The following is a 21,364-nucleotide window of genomic DNA, read 5'->3' as shown; positions in this document are numbered from 1 at the left end:
AATAATCATTCTGGATGAGCATGGGGGGGGGGGAGCGGCGAGGTCGGCTGGGAGGAGAGCAAGGAAGGAGAGGAGGCCCAGCTGCAGCAGCAGGCGGAAGCAGAGTTGTGGCTCTGGTGGAGCCCGCTCCTGCCTGCATTCCTGCCTGCGCTTCTGCCTGCGCTTCTGCCTGCGCGCCATCTTCTCCCAGCGGGGACTGCAACACCCCGGCCCCTGCAGCCCCCTGCTCACGGCTGGGCAGGCGCTGGGTGGCCGCAGGCGAGAGCACGGCACGTGCCGGGACCCGCAGAGCAGGATGGATGCTCCTGCCTGGTGTCCGTCTGTCCAGCAACCACATCCTGCTGTGGTCCGCACACCCCAGCTGGGAGCAATGCCATCTCCTGCTCCCCTCTCGCTGGAGACGGGTGAGTGGGTCTGTAAGTCCCTGCCTCGAGCCAGCCTCAGGACCATCCTTCCAGCTCCACAAGTCCAAATGAAGCCAGCAGGTTTTACCTACACTGTTTCTTAAGAGCAGGCACCACCTCCCAGCACTGGGTGCTTGGCAGGGTGTTGGTGCTGCTACCTCCAAAACCGTGGGCTGGAGGGAGGGCGATGCCGCCGGCTCACCAACCTGCGGGGCAGCCACCGCAGCCACCTCTGGCACAGCACAGCTCCCTGTTGCTTTTCAGTCACTCGGCTGAATTCCTGTGCTGCCTGGTTGGAGAAGGAATTGTCATGTTTGGTGTCGACACACAGAGTAACCTTGAAGACAGGCTTCGGTTTCCACAGATAAACAGAAAGCGGTCAAACAAACAAACAACCACAACAGCAAAACTTTCCTGCACAAGATTCATGCATGAAGAAGCACGCTACCTTAAAGGAAATTCCAAGGCAACCATAAGACAGTCAGCAAAGGGGCTGAAATGTAGCAGGCTTTGTCCCTGCTTTCTCTCAATTCCACAGCTTCCCACCAGCATTTCTCCTCTGGGGTAATCTGCAAATTGACCTGAACTCGGTAATGAAGGGACAGAGGCAAACAAGCACAGCATATTCATGGGCAAACCCTCGACTGTCCATCCACACAACAGCCACAGCTCCTACTGAGCTTTAGGAGAAAGAAGAAAAACAAAAGCAGCAATAACTTAGAAAGCAAGGGAAGAAAACAAATCCTGATCCAGCAAACGCCTCAGCTCCTATATCACCCAAGGTGGACATTGTCATGGTTTGTGAGAGAGAGTCTCGGGAGATGTATCATCCAGAGGACACATTTATTCATTTCAGGAGTTATTCCTTGTCTCTCAAAAACCCCATACACCCAGCATCCACGCTATGACAGCCAGCATCCCACAGCCCCTCTGCTGGCACCAGCGATGAAGCAAAGGCTGAGTGAGCCATGGAGGATGTAGGCTGGGTGCTGACCTTGTCAGGCCACAGTCAAGGGGTATTAGCAGTCACTGAACCAGGGAACTTGTCATGGGATTTCCCTTGCCAGTGCTGGGTTGCAGAGCGAAGAGCAGCCCTGAGTGCTACTGGAAAGCAGCTCTCCTGAAGGCTATCCAAGCCTGAGATCCTCAGCAGGACCCCTCTGCTGTGATATACGTATTCATGTTTTTACAGCACAAACACTGAAGCAAGGCAGAGGAAGACTGCCAGGGTGGTGCTGGGACGCTGTGCTCTGATCTGCCTTTCTGCTGATGTTGATGGAGTTCACCCAAGCTAAGAAATGGTTTTTTCTGTGAATGAAAAGATGCTGGTGCTGTTCTCAGCTCTGCTCACCTCAACTCTTCACAGCACTGAGCTTGGAGTTCTCTTCTGCTCAATAACCTAAGCATGGCATGAGGAGGCAAGGAGAACTGATGCTATGTTTAACTACAGTTAGGACAGGCCTCCTGCCACCCTTCTGATATCCTTAATAGCAGAGATGCGGAGAGGCAGCCCTTGTCTGGCCTTGGAACATCCCCATCTGAGAGCCGACGGATGTGCGTGAGCAGCGCCCGGCTGCTGGACCTGCGCCAGCCACAGGCAGAATATCCCTGGAGCAACCACCCATCTTGTGCACGCGGTGATAACGCCTGCGTTGCACCCTTGGAGAGCTGGGCCAATGCTACACTGAAACCGGCCAAGTATGCCAGAGGGAAGCACTGCGAACTCTGCTGCTCCGTAAGTGAAAGCTACAGCGGGAGCCAATTTCTACTGAATCCAAAGAAAAAAGGGAGATGGGGGGTGGAGAACTCTTCGGATCCCAATGGTTTGGAGGGTAGTTCCCAGTTGCTCTCTCGGATTCCCTGGAGTAGGATTTGTCCTCAAGCACTGGGTAAGGGATTCCGAAAAATACATCTGTGAATACCCAGCGCAAAGGGACAGGACTGAGGGTGCGGGTACTGCCAGGCACCACCTGTACTGCCACAGTCTCAGCCCCAGGGGTTGGACCCAGTGCCTGCGTGCCCCCCCTCCCCGCCGCTGGCTCCCAGCCTAGTAAGTGCCTGCCTGCAGAGAGCTCCACCGTTCCCTTGGGACCAATTCCGCCCCCCCCCCCCCCCCCATGTCAGGAGCAGTGGTGTTCAGTGCTTCTCTAGCTCCATCTACAGCTGCTTTCTCTGGAGGTTTGGAAAGCTTCTGCCAACAAGGGCTTTGAATCACAGGTGGCAAGCACATGTTCTGGGACTTTTTGTCACCATGTGTCCCTGAGTTTCAGATATCCTGAGGTCCTGGGAACTGTTCTACCTCAGTGCAGAACTGAGCACTCCTGGCTCCTGTGACTAATACAATTTGCTTTGCTCTCTTAACCACATACAGGCTGGGTAAAGTTTGAAACTCTTTTGATGAAACCAGTAAACTTAGAAGCAAATATTAAGTATAACTTTACACACCAGGGTTACTTTCTGTCCTGCAGAGATCCCTGTTAATACTACCATATTAACAACATGACTCTGAAGTATGATAGCATTCAGGAGTCACAGCCATGGCCCTGGAAGACACCAAGACAAGCAAACAGCCTTAAAAATGTAGCCAGATGCTACCTGAAGAAGAACGAAGAGGCTGAAGGAGACGACATGACTCACCCAAGGTCTTGCAAGTCAGAACTAGAAACAGCACACACACTTCCAGCCTCCCCGTGCGAGGCTCTGATCACCAGCCCGCATCTCAATCTGTTCCACCTAACACTCACTCCTGCATCCCATCAGATTTCAGTGCACCTGTCACTGGGCACTGGGAGCATCCCTGGAGAGTGGCTGCATGGCTGCAGACAGTACAGATTTTAGGGGTAAATATTTTCAGTCCTTGGTTCTTAATTCTTCTTCCCTCGTCTCCCTGCAATAAAGCTGACTTCCAGGCAAAGGGACGGTGGTTCTGCCTGTACAGTTCTTAGGACACAACCTCTAAGTATGTATGAATGTGAACCAGATGAAAAACACTCATCCTAGAACACACAGCATGTAAGCAGCAATCAAGCACACTATGGCTGGAAGTGACCTTTGAAACACTCTCTGTGAACAGCCCTATTCTGACAGGGAGGCTGGCACACACAGCCCATCCCTACCCTGTAGGAAAGGCTCAGATAGCAGCTGGGATGTCTGCCCCATTAAACTGGACAGTTACCATTTGAATTATCCATTAAATGACCAAATCAAAACTGTAATGAAGTTCCCTACAAGCATGTCAGTTTGGAAGTGTCATTTTGAAACCATGGTAATGTCAGAAAATCTAACATGAGAAACAAGATTTGAACTGGAAAGCTATGGCACCAGTAAGACACTCCAGAGACTGGTGCCGAAGGGCCATTAGACAAACAAGGTCTCCAGAGCTGTATTTCATATCTTGGGAGCATGAACTTAGTTTCCTCAGACAAAACAGCACAGCGGCTTGGGAAAGCTGGATTGGGCTTCAGAGCTGACAAATATCCCTGACTATTAGGACAGGTAGAGTACACTGAAGCACAAGAAACCGCAGATACCTGCTTGGCTGTGATGTGAGGATCCACCTGGTACAGGACTCACCTGGAGGGAGTTCAGCACAATGAAGACATAGGCCCAAATGATGCTGAGGTGGACAAGGACCCCACACACCCAGGTCAGCCCCAGCACGGGCAGCAGCACCAGGATGGGCTTGGCTGTGGCCCTGTCAGGAAGAAGAGCTCAGAGTTACCTGGGGGCATTTCAAAGCCGAAATACTGTGCACTGGCACCCACCTCCCAGCCAGCAGCTCTCCACGGGGGTCTCTGTCGTGCCCCATGCCCCTGAGCCCAGGGTGTCCTGGCAAAGCCCCCTCCAGCCTGCCAAACGTCCTTCCTGGCTCTGCAAACCCTGCCCAGGGTCTTGCCATGATCTGCCTGGGGCATCTGCACTAGGTTACAGAACACATGAGTGGATCTGCCTTGGAAAGAGCTCCACGGGTTTAGGAGCATCCTGGCCCGTATCTTGCAGTTTATAAGAATTGAAAGTCTGGAGATGCCTTTCAAACAATGTGTCCACCAAGAGGCACCCAAGGTGGTAGCTATGGAACAAATCCCTTTGCAAACAAAATTAGTTAAGAGGGGAAAACCCAAACATTTCACCTCCTGGCCCCCACCGTGCCAGTCCTGCTCTTTATTTATCACTGAGAGTTAGCAAGAAGGGAGCTCTTTGACGTCATTAGCCATGAGAAAACAGCTATTTTCCCCCTAACTGCTGCTACAAGGAGGGCTTCTGTATTTGTTTTATTAGCATATGGATGTCACCCTGCCCTCCAGCAATGCCCTATCTTCGTGCTTCTGTAAGTTTGGGAAAATTTATTTATGATACAGGAGAACAATGTGTGTCTAGCACGGGTATCCGGCGCCAGCTAACAACAATAAAGATTCACAGAGGATGATAAAATAATGACTCAAGCAGCAGTTTTTTAGAGGTCTCTCTATATTGACTGATTACAGAAGTTCACACTGCCTCTCCTTCCCCATGTATTTAATACCCACCAGCGTTACTTTCAATCCACCAAGTCCCAAAGTCATACAGAAAATGCCTTTTACAACGGCAAATAGCCGAAACCCCTGCACTCTCTACAGCTGGCATCCTGCTGAGGGGCGCAGACAAGTGCTAAGGATGGGACAGGTGTGAGATAAATTCAGTTATGAGCCCTTCAAACTGCAATGTTCTGCAAAGTGGAGAGGAGCTGCTTCTGCAGCTCAGAGCTCTATAAAATTCCATGGAAACTGGGCACCCAATTGGGTCCCTGGGTTCCCTGAAACACCCCAAGCTGCTACCTCACTTCCCTATGGTGATGTTTTACAGGATGCCTGCTTGCCTGCCAGCACACGGCGGGCTGATGTTAGCGAAGGGGCAGACAGCTCGGCAGTGGGATCAGCAGTGTGATCCGCGTTCCCACACACACTATCACCACTGCAGACGACGGGGATGTGCTCACACCAGCCATTCCCAGACCCAAATTGCTGCTCCTCGCGATGCCAATGGGCCCAGGGTAGCTTTGATTTCAGCAGGTGCTGCCAAGGGTCTCCTGTCCCAAAGTGTTGAGAATTAGGAGTGCAAGTGCAGATGTGGGCATCCAGTACTGGGTTCCCCAGGCTGAAAGTGCTGGCTGGGCTTAGACATTAGAACAGACAGACTACCTCTGGGTGATGCACAGTTGCCCTGGAGGAGAAAATCCTTTCTACCCTGACTCCCCCAACTCATGGTCTTTCACTTTGCCAAGGCAAAGACTCTCAGCTTAACAGTAATTCCACCATTTCATACCCAGAGCAGGCACAGCTGGGAGAACCAGCCACTTCCCTGCTCACCATATCTGTATTCCAATCTGGTTCTCCAGGCTGCTGTTGGGCGTCAGCATCTTTGATCTCCTGCGAGCACTGGACACAGTCACCATCACCACCCGGAACAGCACAAAGGTGTTCACCTGTCAGAGAAGAGCCATTGGACCCAGTAACTTTCTGTAATCTCAGCTCCAGTGGGGTGAGACTTTTCTGCTGGGAACTCAACAACTGAGCGTCAGAACTTAGGGAGAAACATATCACTCCTGAGAAAGCTGTGAGTAAAATACTTCATAGAGCTATCCACACAAGTATGAAATCTATAAAACTTACCGCAAAACTTCTACAGAGTGTTTTCCCTGTTAAGTGTTTACTTTAGACCCCTTAAACATTGCACCTTTTTCTGCTACAGTTGTCTAATGATACTGACACTACTTAAAGGATGTACATGTTCCCATGTTAAAATCAGACCTTTAGTTAAGGCAATGTCACAGTCAACCTACACATTTATCTACATTTCTAATTTAACAGCCAAAACAAGAACTGGTCAGCAAAATTTTGTTAAAGCACTTATTTCTATAAAAAAGCCGCTTTGGTTAAAGAGATTTATTTGTGTTGTGAAAGTATATATAAAACATAACAAAAATTCTCCTATAAAAGGAGCAGGCACAATGAGCCCTGCGAGCAAGCACCTTAGCTAGAGACGTGCTGACACCCCTGACTCTGCAATGCTTTCCTAAAACCAGACACGAAGGAATCATGCCTTCCTGGCAGGTTTTGGCACTTACTGCCAGGATGAAGAGAACAGGCCCAACAAAGGCCCAGATGACATTGGTCTGAATGTTCAGCCAGCAATGGTTGTCTGCCACATACTTGTTAAAGGAAGTTGCAAGCGTCACACCCACGATAACGACTGGAAGGCCTACAGAAAAAAACCACAGATTAAACCCCAGGAAAACCAGAGATGTCCCATGCAGGTCAGCTGTGCTCTAGACAATTGCTTCAAAACCCCCATGACCAGACACGCTCCGGCATGAGCCAGCTTAGCCTCTGAAACCCCACGAGCAACATCAATTTACTGCAGCTGAAATCTGTCCCAGCTCTGCAAGGCCAGATTTATACGCTGTCAGCATCACTCTCCTAGGTATAAAGCATTCCAAGTCCTGAGTCCTGATCAAAGCAATTTACTCCTCAGATTGCTTTTTTAACAAAATGGACAATCAAAGACGTAAACCAATCCAAAATACTTGAACCAGTTGGACCCAATGTCCAACTATGTGTGTGTTTTGCAAGGAGCACTGACCTAAAGAGGGTCTTCCCTGATATGAATTTCAGCTTATTCAAATGAATTCTATGTCCCTAAAGGGCTCACTCAGAATAAAGGGTGCTTAGTCAGGAACATATTTATATTTTAATTGCTATCAGACAGTAGTAATGCTCTCCAAGAACAAGAACTTACCATAAACTTCCTCCTCCATTTTTTTGTATTGTACTCTTGGATTTAGAAAAATAACAGAAATGCTTTTAAACTTATATTCTAAGACTGGCAATTTGACACATAAAAGGTAAGAAAGCCTCTGCAGAGTAGTGACACCCGGCTCTCATATTGAATCAAACCAAACATTCGGGGAGCTCTCCTACTGAAACTTTTGCTAGCCAAAAATTGACACATTTTTCTGAGTGGCCAAAGCAGAGGAGTCTGTAGATACCCCAGCCTGTCACATAGTAGAACTTCATTCTCCTGTCTTCACTCATGTTGACTGCTACCACTTTGCTCCACAGGAGAAGCCCCTCTACCAGCATCCATGAAAAGGCTGCCATGAAGAAGAGATGAAGGCAGGCAGTGACCATGAAACACACCACCTGGAGAGAAGAGAAATCACACACTGTTTCAGGAGGAGGAGTCCTCTGGGAGCTTCTGAGTGCGTCTGATCAGGAAGAAGAGAGCAGCCTGCAATTTATGCTGCGGAATGTGCAGAAATGCATTTAAACATCCACAAGCACCAGGAAGAGTTCTTAAAATTGAAACACATGAATAGTCCAACTGCTGCAGCTCACACTCATTTCATCTGTGTGACCATCTCAAACAACAGAAGAGGGAACTGATAGCATCTTTTCCTGCAGTTCTTGGACCTTCCTTGCAGGTCTCTCATCTCAGAGCTGCTTGATCCAGCCCCGGGATGTGAAAGAGGACACAGAAAGGGACAGAACTGTATGTTGCTGGTTTATAACTACTTAAATTTCCTGAAGGATTTTTTTGTCAAAAACAAACTGTCAGAAAAAAGAGGTGAATTTTCCTGAGAGATTGCACAATGCATATATGCATATCTCCAAACACAGAGACACAATTCTTTCCTAGATGCAAGTTACAGGTAATTAACAAAACATTAATAAATGGGATTACGCTTCTGTTCTGTTTGCCCCGACAGTAATGCTTGAGCAGGCCTGGTTCTGCTGGCTGAACAGGACACTTTCTGGTGAGCTTACCTGGTTGGTCTTGGCCAGTTCACTGAACATGAGCAGAGCTTCTGCTGCAGCTAATGCAAAGATCAGATTCTTGTGCACGGTTGTTCGTTCACTCTTGGGGACACTGAGGAAGGAGAGAGGAAGACCTCAGCTGCAGTCAAATGAAAGGGTGCATGTGTTCTCACTAGTCCTTGCTGGGCTGTGCAGACCTGCCTGGGTGACCTGCCATCTCTCTGCTACTCACTGCAGAGACGACAGTCCAACGAGGCAGGGGACTGCCCTGGTGTGCACGCCCTTGGTGCTGGGGATGCGCTCGGGTACGGCTGCTCAGACCTTGGCCAGTGCTCCAAGGAACAGGCAGCAAGGAGGAGGTGGAGGGAGCCACTGCTGCGCTCACAAGGCAGATCTCTGTGCTTGCCAAGTGACACAGAAGGGTTGGCAATTGAAGAAATAGGCTTTGCTCCATTTATTTCATAAAAATTAACTCTAGCAGAGCAGCTTTTATGGTAAACATTATTAGCCACTGATAAAAATCTTTCCACGGACACTCAGGTGTGTGCACAGCTCACACAAGCATCTCCACAGAAACAACCAGCACTGCACCCCCTCCCTAGCCAACGGCAACCGCTCCCCTCCCTCCCTACTGCTACTGACCACCAGTGCAGCTCCCCAGCCTCTACCGCATCACCCCACACTGACAAAGGATACCTTGGTTGTATACTTGTTCTGAAGCAAAACAGCAAACAAATAATACAGAGAAGGCTACAACTGTCTGGACTTTTCTTACCCAACTGCCAAGAATAAAATGAAGGTAACTATCAAGGCACAGAATGAAACTCCACATCCAATAAAAGTCAAAGTCTGCAGTGTGAGCTCCTCCTTGGTGGTCCTCTGCTCCAATCATGAAACAACAGAAGACACAAAACCCCCACAAATTAACCACAGACTGCTCACAGTGCTGGCATCCAGTCCACAGAGTGGCAGAGAAAGGCTCCTCGCTTACCTGCATCTCGTACACCTGCAGCAGGACAGCAAAATTTGTGGTGTGGTTGCAAAAACAGGTAGTGGAGTCCGGGAGAGATGTCACCACAGAGCAGCCAGCTGTGGACCACATCCCACCAGCATCTGGGCTAACATGCAGCAAAAAAACAGAGAAAACATATGGAAATTACCATCCACTTCAACAGAAAGCCAAGGTGTTAAGGGAATTTCATTCTCCCAGAAGAAGCAGAGTTGAAAGGAAGAAGAAGAGGGTATCAGAGACAGGTTTTCATATGGACTTCCTTTTGGCTCATCCTGCGTCTCAGCAGGTTTGCCTTATCCATCAGGCATGCACGAGAAAATACGTCTAGTATCAAAGTGTGCGTTAAAAAGCACAGTTCAGCCATCACTGCTTTAAACAGAACTCAGTAATTGCACAGCTCTGGGAAGAGCTCGTTTTACAGCACATTAACTGAGAGCATCACTGGACCAGGCACGTCTAATCCTCTCCATCAGCTTGGCCTGCCATGTACCCTGTGCGGTTCCACCGGACTCTTGATCTTCAGGACAAGCCAGCCTGTCTCCAGCCAGCCAGCTGCTCTCCGCTGCCTGGGCAGCCAGCAAAGCTCCAGATCTGAATTCCCTGTGCAGGGACCAAGGCTGTGGTGGGTCAGCTCTGTCCTCACTGCCACCACAGCTCCTCTGAGCCTGCCTCGGTACCAAGGGAAGATCAAATTCAGAGCAGGGCTAGTGGAGCTGTTTGTGCAGTAACCAGCTGCTTCTGAAAACACCCTTTTCCCACCTTCCCCAAACCATTCATGCCTGTTACAAGGCTGGGACTCTAAGGAGTTTTTTTGCACTTGAATGACTTAGTTACCAACCCATAATATATTACAGTTTCAGTGCTCTCACTGTGGTGACATTCAGTAAAAACACATCTCAATGCCAAGCAGTATGTATGAGGCCGGGAGTCCTGCATGTCTGTTGGGCTATATATCTTGGACCAACCCTTCTTTGTTGCAGGCAACTATCATAATTAACTAGGGCTTTCCATTTTCATTGTATATACCTCATTAAAGGTCACTTGCTCATGAGTGGCTTTCCCAAAGGAAATCTTCCCAGGAGAACGCTCTACTCCAGCAGATAGAGGATGCCAGCATGCAAAGCAGGCAAAGAATTACAGATCCCTACTCTTACCATTACATTTATATTGTTATGTTTGGTTTTCCAGTGGAAATAAAAGCTCATAAATCTAGGGACTTGAACTGAAACAAAGCACCTGAGGCTGAAGTTCCAGAAGGCACAGATGGGCCCCACCAGCTTATCGGGCAGGTCCTGCAGGCAGAGAGGGAGAAGAAGAGATCACACAGCCATGCACGTACTGTATGCAGACTGATGCAGCTCACTCACTAGGCTGCAACAAAGTCTGTCAGCACAGGACTGTCATGGTTTAACCCCAGCCAGCAACTAAGCACCACGCAGCCGCTCACTCACTCCCCCCGCCGCCCCAGTGGGATGGGGGAGAAAATCGGGAAAAGAAGTAAAACTTGTGGGTTGAGATAAGAACGGTTTAATAGAACAGAAAAGAAGAAACTAATAATGATAATGATAATACTAATAAAATGACAACAGTAATAATAAAAGGATTGGAATGTACAAATTATGCACAGTGCAATTGCTCACCACCCTCCTGACAGACGCCCAGTTAGTCCCTGAGCGGCGATCCCTCCACCCGCACTCCCCCCAGTTTATATACTGGGCATGACATCACATGGTACGGAATACCCCGTTGGCCAGTTTGGGTCAGCTGCCCTGGCTGTGTCCTGTGCCAACTTCTTGTGCCCCTCCGGCTTTATCGCTGTCTGGGCATGAGAAGCTGAAAAATCCTTGACTTTAGACTAAACATTACTCAGCAACAACTGAAACCATCAGTGTTATCAACATTCTTCTCATGTTGAACTCAAAACATAGCACTGTACCAGCTACTAGGAAGACAGTTAACTCTATCCCAGCCGAAACCAGGACAAGGACAAACACCTCCCCAAGGAAAAAGGAGTCAAGGTGAGAGACCTGGGCATGGGACACCCTTAAGTCCAAGAGCACTGGAGGCCTTGAGCCAAGGCTGGGCACAGCCTGCCGGGTCCGGCTGCGCGATGCCGCTGGCAGGGGAGGTGGATGGGCAGTACAGCCCCTCCTCGGGGTACCTGGACACGGTGCTGCAGGCGGTAGCGCACGGACGTGCTGATCTCCTGGTAGTCGCTGAGCAGAGCAGATGAGATCACAGCAGTGCCCACCGTGGTGCTCAGGTACCTGTCAGGGAAAGCATGCCGCTCACAGGCACAGGAACCACCAGACGTGCTCAGAAAACAGGATCTCACGTCATACAAGACAGCTGGAGAGATCCGGAGCCACTTCTGGAGTGCTTCAGTGCCACCAGCAAAGGGCCTGGGCACAGGGCAGAAGGTACTTGAGACTACCTGGCAAACAGAAACCACCACTATTCCTCCCGTAACCGCAGGAGGTGACCGTACAGAGGAGGCACTGGAGCATCCTAAGTGGTTGCCAGCTGAGCAGCACCATGGCTGAGCCAAAGGTGCACCAGGAGCTGCGTGTGCGCCGGGATGTGCGGGCTGCCATCCCCACCTAGTGTTCAGTGAGCTCCCCGGAGAGCAGCAGGGCTCTGCCTCCCACCACTTCTGCGAGCCACCATCTGCAGAAGCACCCCGGCTCCAGCAGCTTCGGCACCAGCCGGAGGGGACCCTGCAGCAGCCCCGCAGGCTCCGTCCCCAGCCACCTCCCAGCAGAGCAGATCACCTCGGGGGAACCAGAGGCACGCACAAGGGACACCACAGGCAGCCCCTGCCTCCACAAAGCACTGGTTCGGGAGCCCCTTTCCATTGTCCGATCTCCAAACACGTGTTGGAGAAAGCAGGGACAAGGACAAGCGGGATGGGATGGAGCAGGGTGGAGGTGACCCCAAAAGAGAGGCACCGAGAGACTCAGCGCAGACTTGGAAAGGAATTCTCCTGTGGTGCTAAGAGGGCAGCCCTGGGGTGCGGAGGGGCTTTTGTTTCACTCACTTCTGTCCTCCGTCAGAGGCAGGCACGTCCTGGAAGACAGCACTGCTGCCAGCGCTGGACAGGCAGCGCTGCAGGGAGCCGTAGCCAAACCACATGTTCTTCACCATGACTCTGCGGAGACCTGGAGGGATAGAGCATTGCAGGACGGGTGCAAGCCCACAGGGCAGCTCTGAGCAGCCCAGGCTTCAGCACCGCTGCCCTAATCTAGTGGTGTGATACTGGGGGTCCAGGGAACCCACAGCTCCAAGCTGTGTCTGTAGAGAGGCTGTAGATAATCTCTCCCCCACAGCCCATCTCCCTTTCGCCAGCAGCGTCTCCTCCCCACATCTTTCCAGACTGCATGTGTGCAGGGTAAAGAGTTTGTGCCGTTAAGGAGGATGCTGCACAAGTGCCAAGGGGAGACCCAGGGAAGCACAGGTGTCATAACCTACCTCTGGCTTTCAGTCTTTGCGCTTCTTCTGTGGGAACTTCAATGAGGTCATGCCTGCCTTTCTTGGGGCTCTGGACCAGGTACGCCTGACTGCTCAGCTCCTGCCTGCTCAGCTCCAGCTTCCTGACCTCCATCCCTGTGGAGGGGTAAAATCAGGTACTGAACCAGGATTCAGTCTTCCTCCAGAGCTACTGCTACAGCAAAGTACCACAGGGACATTATAAGCCCAGCCAAGACCCGCAGCAGCAGACAGATCCCCTTCAGTGCAAACCATGTGCATCTGGGCTCAGTTTGTCTCCTGCACCCAGATGTTTCTTACAATCCCCTTACAATCCACAGTGTGAGAGATTCTCCCACACTGTAACACTTCTGCACAGAGAAAATGGGTAGAAGGCTGTAGGGTTAGCAAGAGATGAGCCAGAGGAGGAGAGGTGCCAGGAGTGGACTTGCACTGGGAACCAGATGGGATGACTAAGCTGCGTCCCAGTGAGATGCTCTCCCCCAGCTCTGCCAGTGCCACTCACCGACATTGCCATGCTGGATCGTGATCTTCGTCCTCCCTGCAGTCAGCAGTGGGGCTAAGTGTGACACCATTCTGTCGCAGAGCTCAACAACAGCCATAGGCCCTCTGATAACCTGTAAACATGGAGAGAACAATGGAAATCAGCACCTGCACTGCCAGCTCACACTTCCCACAGCTCACACAAGTTTTCTTAAATGCTTGGCCCTTGGCAGAAAAAGAGAAGTTGGGACTCAAGGCTTTTCCTTTGCTTTTCTTTGTTTTCTTCACTAAAGGATGTTCCTGGTTCCTTCAGCAAGGAGATGAGACTGGCAATGAGGGAAACTTGCTGGTCTTTATAAAAAGCCATTAAACCAACATGGAAATAAATAACTAAATAAGCTTCTGGAAAGAAAGTAGATTTTTAGATCTGACTCCTGGTTTTGCAAAGCTGTAGAACAGCTGCTTCCTCTGTTTCTGGAAAAAGTTTCACCCAGAAATAGACTCCACTGCTGGAAGGGTAGCAGGTGACTGGCCCCTTTACTCAAGGTCCTGCATGTGTTGGGCAACACAAGTGCCACCCCTGCACTACACAAACTCAAACCCTTTCTCCTTCAGCAGATATATCTGCTGCACCAGCTACGCTGGGCCAGAGCTGGTTTTATGCCACTATCGAGAAGCTGTGAGTAATTGTGGCCACAGAGACCCAAGCAACTCTAAGCGATGAGGTAAACTCTGAACTATTCAGCATCCTTTCGACTCTGGAGGTCCCTGGCTTGGTTCCTGGAGCACTGGCCAGGCCAGATGCTGTCACACATTTCCCAAAGACGGGTGGAAAGTGCAGACCATACAACAGACACAAAAGACCCATGCGAGAAGGGAAGAAGCTAATGGAGAAAATCCTAACAGGGGTGGGATGATGTAAATCCCTCACGCAAAGCCTGAGGGTGTTTTGAACAGCGTGGGGGCTGATGACAGTTAGCTCCTTGGCAGCCCACCCATGGAAAATAGAACAAACTATAAACTGAAGGGCATTGCCCTGCCAGAGACAGCACGATGTGGGAGCAAGGAATCTACAAAGCACCAGGAATCTGCAAACTGTGTGTAATCCTGTAAATCCAGGCTGACAAAGTGGAGAAGCTTGAAGAGAGCAGAGACAACCACTGGAGGGATTTGCAAGGAAGGCACCACTTGACTGCACTTGTTTGCAGAAGAACTTGTTTGGATCTCCAACAAATGAGGCAACAGTAAGGCAGATGGCCCTTATCTGAGCTGGCAAAGAGGCTCCGTGCCCATGCTTGCAGCATTTTCACAAGCTCCAGAATACAGCCAGAAAGACTACATGTGACCAGGCAAGGACAGGTCCTCAGCCTGTGGTCATACAGCAGGCCAAGAAGCTGCACACACAGCAAGATGAACAGATGTGGCACACTGTGGCCAGACTGCTCGTGACACCGTTACCTGGCTGACTGATGACCACGTTTCAATATTCTGCTCTTCCAGGATTAACTCAGTCACTTCCACGTAATACTGCCCCAATTGCTCCAACATCTCCAGCTCCTCTCCCTCCTGGACTTCCACATCAGAAACTTGCTTTAGTAACTGAAGCACTGCAAGGAGGTCAGACGACTCCAGCACGGGTGTCTCTCCTTCCCTCAGAACAGTTGCCAAGACATCAAGAGCACCAAGAGCAACAGAGAGGTTCATGTCTTGGATGTTGCTTGTGAAGAAGTTCTCAGGAATCTGCCATGGAAAAGATGTTTTAGTTCAGTGCAGAGCCCTGCATGCCCTCGCTGGTGTGAGGACACCTGCCTGGCCACCCAGGCTTCTCTTAGGGGAAGGAGATCAGCCTTGACATTTTGAACTCTCTTGTCCAGCCTCTCAACCTCAGTGAGACGAGTCAATCTGAAGCAACACTTTGCTTGTTTGATCACACTATGAGTTACAGCTGTATTGGTCACACTCTCCAACAGCAGCTCAGAAAAGGCCACAGGCATAACTGCTGGCCTCAAACACCAGTAGGTGCCAGCAACTCCACCCCAACAGCTCCTGCCTGCTCCTGGTGTCAGATGCCAGCGCTGGGACTGCAGGACTCACCACAGTCCTCTCTGCAAGTGTGTTCACACGGCTGACAAGCGAATGGCTGGATTCCAGCTGAGCTTTTTTCAGTTGCCAGTATGCATCTGAGAATAAAACAAAAGCATAACCATTGCTGTGGTGTCTAGCAGCATGGTAAATACATGCCATGTTCAAAGCCTGGGAGCCTTGGGAATGGTCCTCAGATAGTGGGTAAGTTTGTAGGACAGTCAGGGCAAGGAAACTTCACAGCTATATTTTATTTCTAGTACAAGATCCCACCTGGAGAGACAGTCTAACACTTCTTTTCTGCCTCCTCCCCATGTCCCCCTGGCCAACAAGTCTGGAGATGCCTGGATTGGAAGGCACTCTACAGCATTGCATCCAGAAGCCATGTAATGTGTACAGCCACTGCTTAACTGGAGAATAGCAAAATAACCTGTCAGAGCACATGCAACTGAAGCAAAACCACAGCTACAGCAGGTTTTGCATGTGATCGCTTCAGAGCAGACACAAGGCCTTCCCATCACTGGCCATCATCCTAGCGAGGACCTCCAGGAGTGAATGCCATGGAAGTAATGAATAAACAAATAACATGCTGTACCCTTTCTGTAGCGACAGATAAAAGGCAAAGACTGCAAACAAGATGTGTAACTGAATCCACTGCTGCCAACTTCAAAAACTCGGCATTCCTCAACAGGCCCTGTGGAAACACACACAAACAGAAGGCCCAGGTCCCCCACAGACACGCCATCCCCAGCAAGTATCATGTTTCCTGCAAGCAATCCACAAACCCTGTTGAAGACAAAAGCTGTGGACTGCTCCTGGAGCAGCCCCAGAGCCAGAGCACAGCAGGGATTGGGGTCAGAAACGGCTCCTGACCCACCCGGTAAATCCTCTCCAGAAGGAACTCAGAGGAGGTGGCAGTGCCAGGTCCTGAGTTCGTGATTTATCAGTAACGACACGCCAGTCTGGCTGAGAGACTGAATCCCTCCTCCCAGCACAGCATCGAAGCACTGCGTGTGCAAATCCCAGGAAACAGCATCACTGACAAGTAAGCCATTTCTCTCAGTAGACGAGAAAGCCTGTAATTAGCCCAGGACTTCTGAACAGCTGTCATTGCTAGGGTCATTGCAGGGGTCTTCAATGACCAAGGGTTTAGTCATGACTGTGCCTTTAAGTACAATTTCTAAACTGCCCAGCCCAGCTCAGAATGTGCTTCTGCTCTCCTTCCTGAAGGAGAAGCATCATTCCAGAAACTGCACCAAATTCCCTAGGGATGGGACTGGCTTCTCGGACTATCCCTGCATGCTGACCCCCTGCTGCAGAAGGGAGCTGAAGCAGCAAGGGTAACGAGACTTACCTGGGCAAAGGAACTGTGCAGTCACCTCCTGAACGGTGCTTTCAACCTCCAGAGCGTTTGAGCTCCACCCAAATACAAGGTCTTGCTCTACCACCCAGCATGACCGAACTTTCTCAATCTGTTCCGCACTGAGGACTTTCTGCCAGATGTGCAAGTCAGTGATGTTCCCACTGAAGGACTCTTTCTCCCTGAAGGTGCCCCCCAGGGAATCTTGATCCTGCCCAATTATGAAAGTCCCCTGGCCGTAGATGGCCTGGGGGGCAGACAGCCCCACAGCACACAAACCGCTGGCAGAGGCTCTCCTTTTACCATCAGCATAGATGGCCCAGGTCCCGTTTTCCTGCTGCCAGGTCACGCAGAAGTGATGCCACCGTCCATCAGCGCGGAACACGGGCAGGTATGGCGAATGGTGCCCGTGGACTATGAGAGCAAATCGAACAAAGCCTTCCTCGTCAACAAAGCCACGGAGCTGGAACTCATTAATAAAAGCCGGCACAGCATAGGAGAAGATGGTAGCAATCTCCTGGGTCCTGGTGTCCCATTGGAGGTGGGCACAGGCTGTGACAGCAGGCAGTGCTGGGAAGTCAGAGAGCACCTTCACATATTTTGTGTCTGTTTTGTCTCTGAATACCAGGACTGGTACACTGTGGTCCCCTAGAAAGAGAAATTTCAGCCAACATAAAGGAAGAAGCATGGGCCAAAGCCTGATCATCTTCCATTGGGATGATGTATTGGGTCTGGCCGCCTACTCAAGCTAAGAACTCATGGACCGGGCAGGCAAGGACATCCTGTAAGCATGCAGCAAGGCTTCTGCTTCCCCCGTACCTGGAGGGGATCAGGAAGGCAGGCAAGCTGAGATTGCATCATTTCAGCAAGTGTAGTTTCCAGAAACTTAGTTTTCTAGCAAATAGGATTGCAAACAATGAGTATGGAAGGAACAGCATGTTCCCAAGCATCCCATGCTACAGCAACGAAAAGCACAGTCAAATAAGACTTTTGAGGCATCTGCCATGTGGTGCCTTGCTGCTGGGGAGCACACGTTCTCCTGGTCCTGTCTCTAATACCGTTGCTCTGCAGGACCCGCAGGTCACAAATGGTGAGGCTGAGCAAAGCCAGACCTGCTTTACAGCGAGATGGTATAGGAGGACAGAGCAGAGGAGAAACTTTGCAACCCCCATCTGTTGCAATGCATTAAAAAATCTTGACAGTGACCAGCTGATGTGCTGGGATCACTGTTGTTCATGCTGCCAGTTCTAGCTTGTAACTAGAGGTCCTAGGTGTTACCACAGTGACAATGAAAAACAAGTGGCGACTTTTCTAGTCAGATTAATTTTTCAGGATGAAAAAGATCCAGCAGTGAACATGTCTCCCAATAGTCCAAGCCCACTTATACTCACGTCTCCATTTTGGTTTGTGCAGGAAACCATCCCTTTCATTTAGCCAGACAGAACCTCTGATGCTGTGGGACTGCAGCAGTTTGCTGAAGGAAGCTCGCTCACTGTCTTGGGGTTCAAAAAGCAACTGGGAAAAGCGTTGTTCGCAGTATCTGTCTGCATGCCACCAGTCCAAAGCAGTGGCCACATATTCATACATGTGTCTTGAGGTCTCAATCGTGACAGGAGCAAAACCTGGAGAAAGACACATGTAACGTGGAGAAACAGAAAGCCTCTCCGACCCACTTTTGTGCCATGTACACTACAGGGTCATTCTCTTGCAGCATCCCCAAGTATTTACAAATACTGCCTGGTGCACCCTGGAGAAGCTGAAGGCAGGAGCTCATTTCCGTATCCAGCCCTCCGGATGTTCAGTGGGCACAGCGTGACAGAAAAGTCCAGACTATATTGGACCTAAAATGAGGGACATCTGTGAGTCCACTCACAAACTGAATCGCTGGCCTAGGGCTGGAGCTGGGCACACTTCTGTGGGACACACAAAACCATGCTGAGCTCAGTCCGAAGAAAAAGCTCACTGTGGTACGCCTAGGGATTGCCCTCAGGGTAGCTTGTTCAAAGCAGTTATGTACAACCAAATTTTCTCATTTCATTCCAATTTCCCAGCTCCTACCAGCTCCTGCATTTGCAGATGCAATTTGCAAGAGCAAAATAATCTGTTTTGTTTGCAGCAGCACAAAGACTAGCAGCTGAGCAGTACTTAACTGATTTTAGACAGTAATTTCACAGTTAGCCAAGCAAACAATTAGCTAAACAAATATAATTTCAGGCACAAAACAGGGTATCAGAAGAAGTTTCTTTACCTTTGTTTCTGCCACTGGACACCTTTTTATGCATTGTTTCTCTATGCTGAATATTGCTTGTAAAAACATACAGCAGTGCTGATAAAAACACTAACCTTTAGAAGTCTGATTCTTGGCAAGGGCTGCAAAGGCAAAGAGACTCCTGGACAGAGTACTGACCTGTTGGAGAGGATGTTTTGTAACGTTCATATAAAGCATTAATATTATCTCAAATACTCAAATTATAAAAATTACTGTAAAACTCACCAGAAGGCTGAAAAACCACGAATCAAGTCTTGAGTCTCTCCTAAACATGCTGACCAGCTGGAAAGCTTTCACCTTTTGCTAGAATAAACAAAGTATTACTAGGGATGCATTACAGAGACAAAAGCATTCTGCAGAAACTTAGCTCTCAGACAAGGCTGCTTTCCTCTGAAAGTCTTGATTCAAAAAAGAGAAAATGACTCTATCTGAAATACCTGTCCTGGGTAGTATCCTATCAAAATAATTCTCAGTTCTTCTTAAAGAACTCAAGGTCTCAGTTTAACATTTGTTTCCAGGATACAGAATAATTAATCATAAAACATATACAGATGTGTGATATTAATAGACAGGCAAGTTAGCAGAGCCTCTTTATCTGCATTAACTAAATAAAAAAGCCATCATAAATTGCATCGTTAAACAGTGTCACATCACTGGCAGCTTTTCTCATTTCTTTTAAAGCCCGCAGGAATACAGCACCAGAACAGATCCTGCAGACCAGTAAATCCAGCCTCCATGAGCAGTGCCTGAACACGCAGCTCAGTACCACACAGCCATCCTGGAGAGCTGCCCAACATCAGGACTCGGCCGCTGAGCCCCCGCTGCACCAGCTCTGGGCCGGTGGAGGGAAAGCCTGAGTGCATGGCTGTAGAAAATCTCGTAAAGTTGTAGATATGGGTATGTAAAGATACAAACATGGAAACTGGCAATGTGCTCTCCAATGCAAACAAGTCCTAAAGCTGTCTCTCGGCACCGACACTGCCAGCAGTGAGTAATCTCTTTGCTCTCAATGGGACTCTCCTGTGTGCACAGCAAAAGCACACATTTAAGCACTTTGCTGCTAAGGGACTAAGGAGATCAGTTCTGAAGCCCGGACTCTAAATATGTTCACCAACAGTCTTCCAAAGTTCAGCAGTGACTTTATAAGCAGCACACAGCTCCAAGCCCTCCAGGGAGAAGTGCCTTTGGCTCTGCGCTCATCTGATGGGTGAGCGACAGGAGCCACGGGCAGCTGCCCGTGGAAGCCCCTGGAGATGCTACCACGGGAAATCTGGAACACGGCCTTGGCATGAAAAATAGGGCAGCGGGGGGGTTACCGGGGATCCGGCCGGCAGCGGGGGTCTAACGCCGTACTGGGGACCCCGGGGGAAGGGGGGGGTACCCCCGGCACACCCGCCGGCAGGACAAGCCCGAGATGCCGGGCTGGCCGCGGGAGCCGCCTCGGGGCTGGGGGGGCCGGGGGGGTCGGCAGCGACGGCCCCGGCGCACAGCGGGCTCCCGCGGCGGGTCCGCTCCGCGCCCCGCGCCCCGCAGCCCCGCGCCCCGCAGCCCCGCGCCCCGCACCCCGCTCCGCACCCCGCGCCCCGCTCCGCACCCCCCGCCCCGCCGCCGGCCGGCAGCACGCCCGGCCTACTCCGTGCCGGGCTCCGCGCAGCTCCGCGGTTCCCCCGCCCCGCCAGCACCGGGTCCGTCTGGCCGCCGCAGCCGTGCGGCACCGAGACGGGCAGCAGCCCCGCGGGGCCGGGGCCGGGGCCGGGCGGCCGGTACCCCCCCCACCCGCCCCCCCCTCCCCGGGACGGCTCCGCCGGCGCACCCGGGTCCCCACCGCCTCAGCCCCGCTAACGGCGAAGCGCTCTCAATCCTCCCCGCCCCGCAACCTGTGCTAGCAGCGCGGGGGATCTCCTTCCCGGGCGGTCACCTCTCCATGGAAGTCCCCGGTAAAGCTTCCCAGGAAAACTGGCACGTGGTCTTGGCAGAAAAATCAGGCGGGGGCGGGGGGGGGGAGCTAGCAGGGATCCTCACAGCAGCAGGAGTCTCATAGCGGCGTGCCCAGCAGCGCAGGTGAAGGAGGTCAGCTCTAGAGCAGATGTCCAGGAGGACAAACGAAAGACCCGGGCTCGTGCAATGAGCAGGGGCAGGGCTGAAAATCAGAGTCAGACCTGCAGAAGCTCCAGCGCATCCCCGGTGAGATTTCCTCGCAGAGCGGCTTTAGCCTTCCAGCATTTCCTCAAGCCCGGGCCCGCGGCAGCCCCGGGGAGGACGTGAAGGCTGGAGGGCCCAGGCCACCTCCATGGGCCGGCAGCGCTCCCTGCCTCGCAGGACAGAGCTGCTCTTTTGGTTAGTGCCCGCTACAGCAGCAGGCACACAGTTCCCACTCCTCCCCTCCCAGCGAATGCTTGAATCACACCATGGATTCACGGGCAACTGGCTTTTGTTCTTGGGAGTCTTCGTCTGGGAATGAAGGCAATTATCACA

General features: G+C 51.0%; 1 protein-coding gene across 2 annotated transcripts in view; it reads right to left on the bottom strand.

Annotated features, from left to right (window-relative positions):
- The window catches only part of ADGRD2 (adhesion G protein-coupled receptor D2), a 31,137-nt gene extending 9,773 nt beyond the window's left edge, over positions 1-21,364 (bottom strand). For both annotated transcript variants that reach the window (XM_069771370.1, XM_069771369.1), the window contains exons 1-20: positions 20,767-21,364; positions 19,115-19,192; positions 18,964-19,027; positions 18,012-18,242; positions 16,615-17,268; positions 15,856-15,954; positions 15,273-15,358; positions 14,637-14,918; positions 13,201-13,312; positions 12,678-12,812; positions 12,247-12,367; positions 11,371-11,476; positions 10,446-10,501; positions 9,189-9,315; positions 8,973-9,076; positions 8,207-8,309; positions 7,429-7,582; positions 6,508-6,641; positions 5,750-5,865; positions 3,978-4,098 (exon numbers count right to left, since the gene is read on the bottom strand). In XM_069771370.1, the coding sequence (XP_069627471.1) occupies positions 3,978-4,098; positions 5,750-5,865; positions 6,508-6,641; positions 7,429-7,582; positions 8,207-8,309; positions 8,973-9,076; positions 9,189-9,315; positions 10,446-10,501; positions 11,371-11,476; positions 12,247-12,367; positions 12,678-12,812; positions 13,201-13,312; positions 14,637-14,918; positions 15,273-15,358; positions 15,856-15,954; positions 16,615-17,268; positions 18,012-18,242; positions 18,964-19,027; positions 19,115-19,162 (2,853 nt within the window). In that variant the 5' untranslated portion in view covers positions 19,163-19,192; positions 20,767-21,364. The remainder of the gene's footprint in view (positions 1-3,977; positions 4,099-5,749; positions 5,866-6,507; positions 6,642-7,428; positions 7,583-8,206; positions 8,310-8,972; positions 9,077-9,188; positions 9,316-10,445; positions 10,502-11,370; positions 11,477-12,246; positions 12,368-12,677; positions 12,813-13,200; positions 13,313-14,636; positions 14,919-15,272; positions 15,359-15,855; positions 15,955-16,614; positions 17,269-18,011; positions 18,243-18,963; positions 19,028-19,114; positions 19,193-20,766) is intronic.

The sequence above is a fragment of the Haliaeetus albicilla genome, chromosome 26 (assembly GCF_947461875.1).
Source record: "Haliaeetus albicilla chromosome 26, bHalAlb1.1, whole genome shotgun sequence".
Lineage (NCBI taxonomy): Eukaryota > Metazoa > Chordata > Aves > Accipitriformes > Accipitridae > Haliaeetus > Haliaeetus albicilla.
This window is presented reverse-complemented; position numbering and strand designations above follow the sequence as displayed.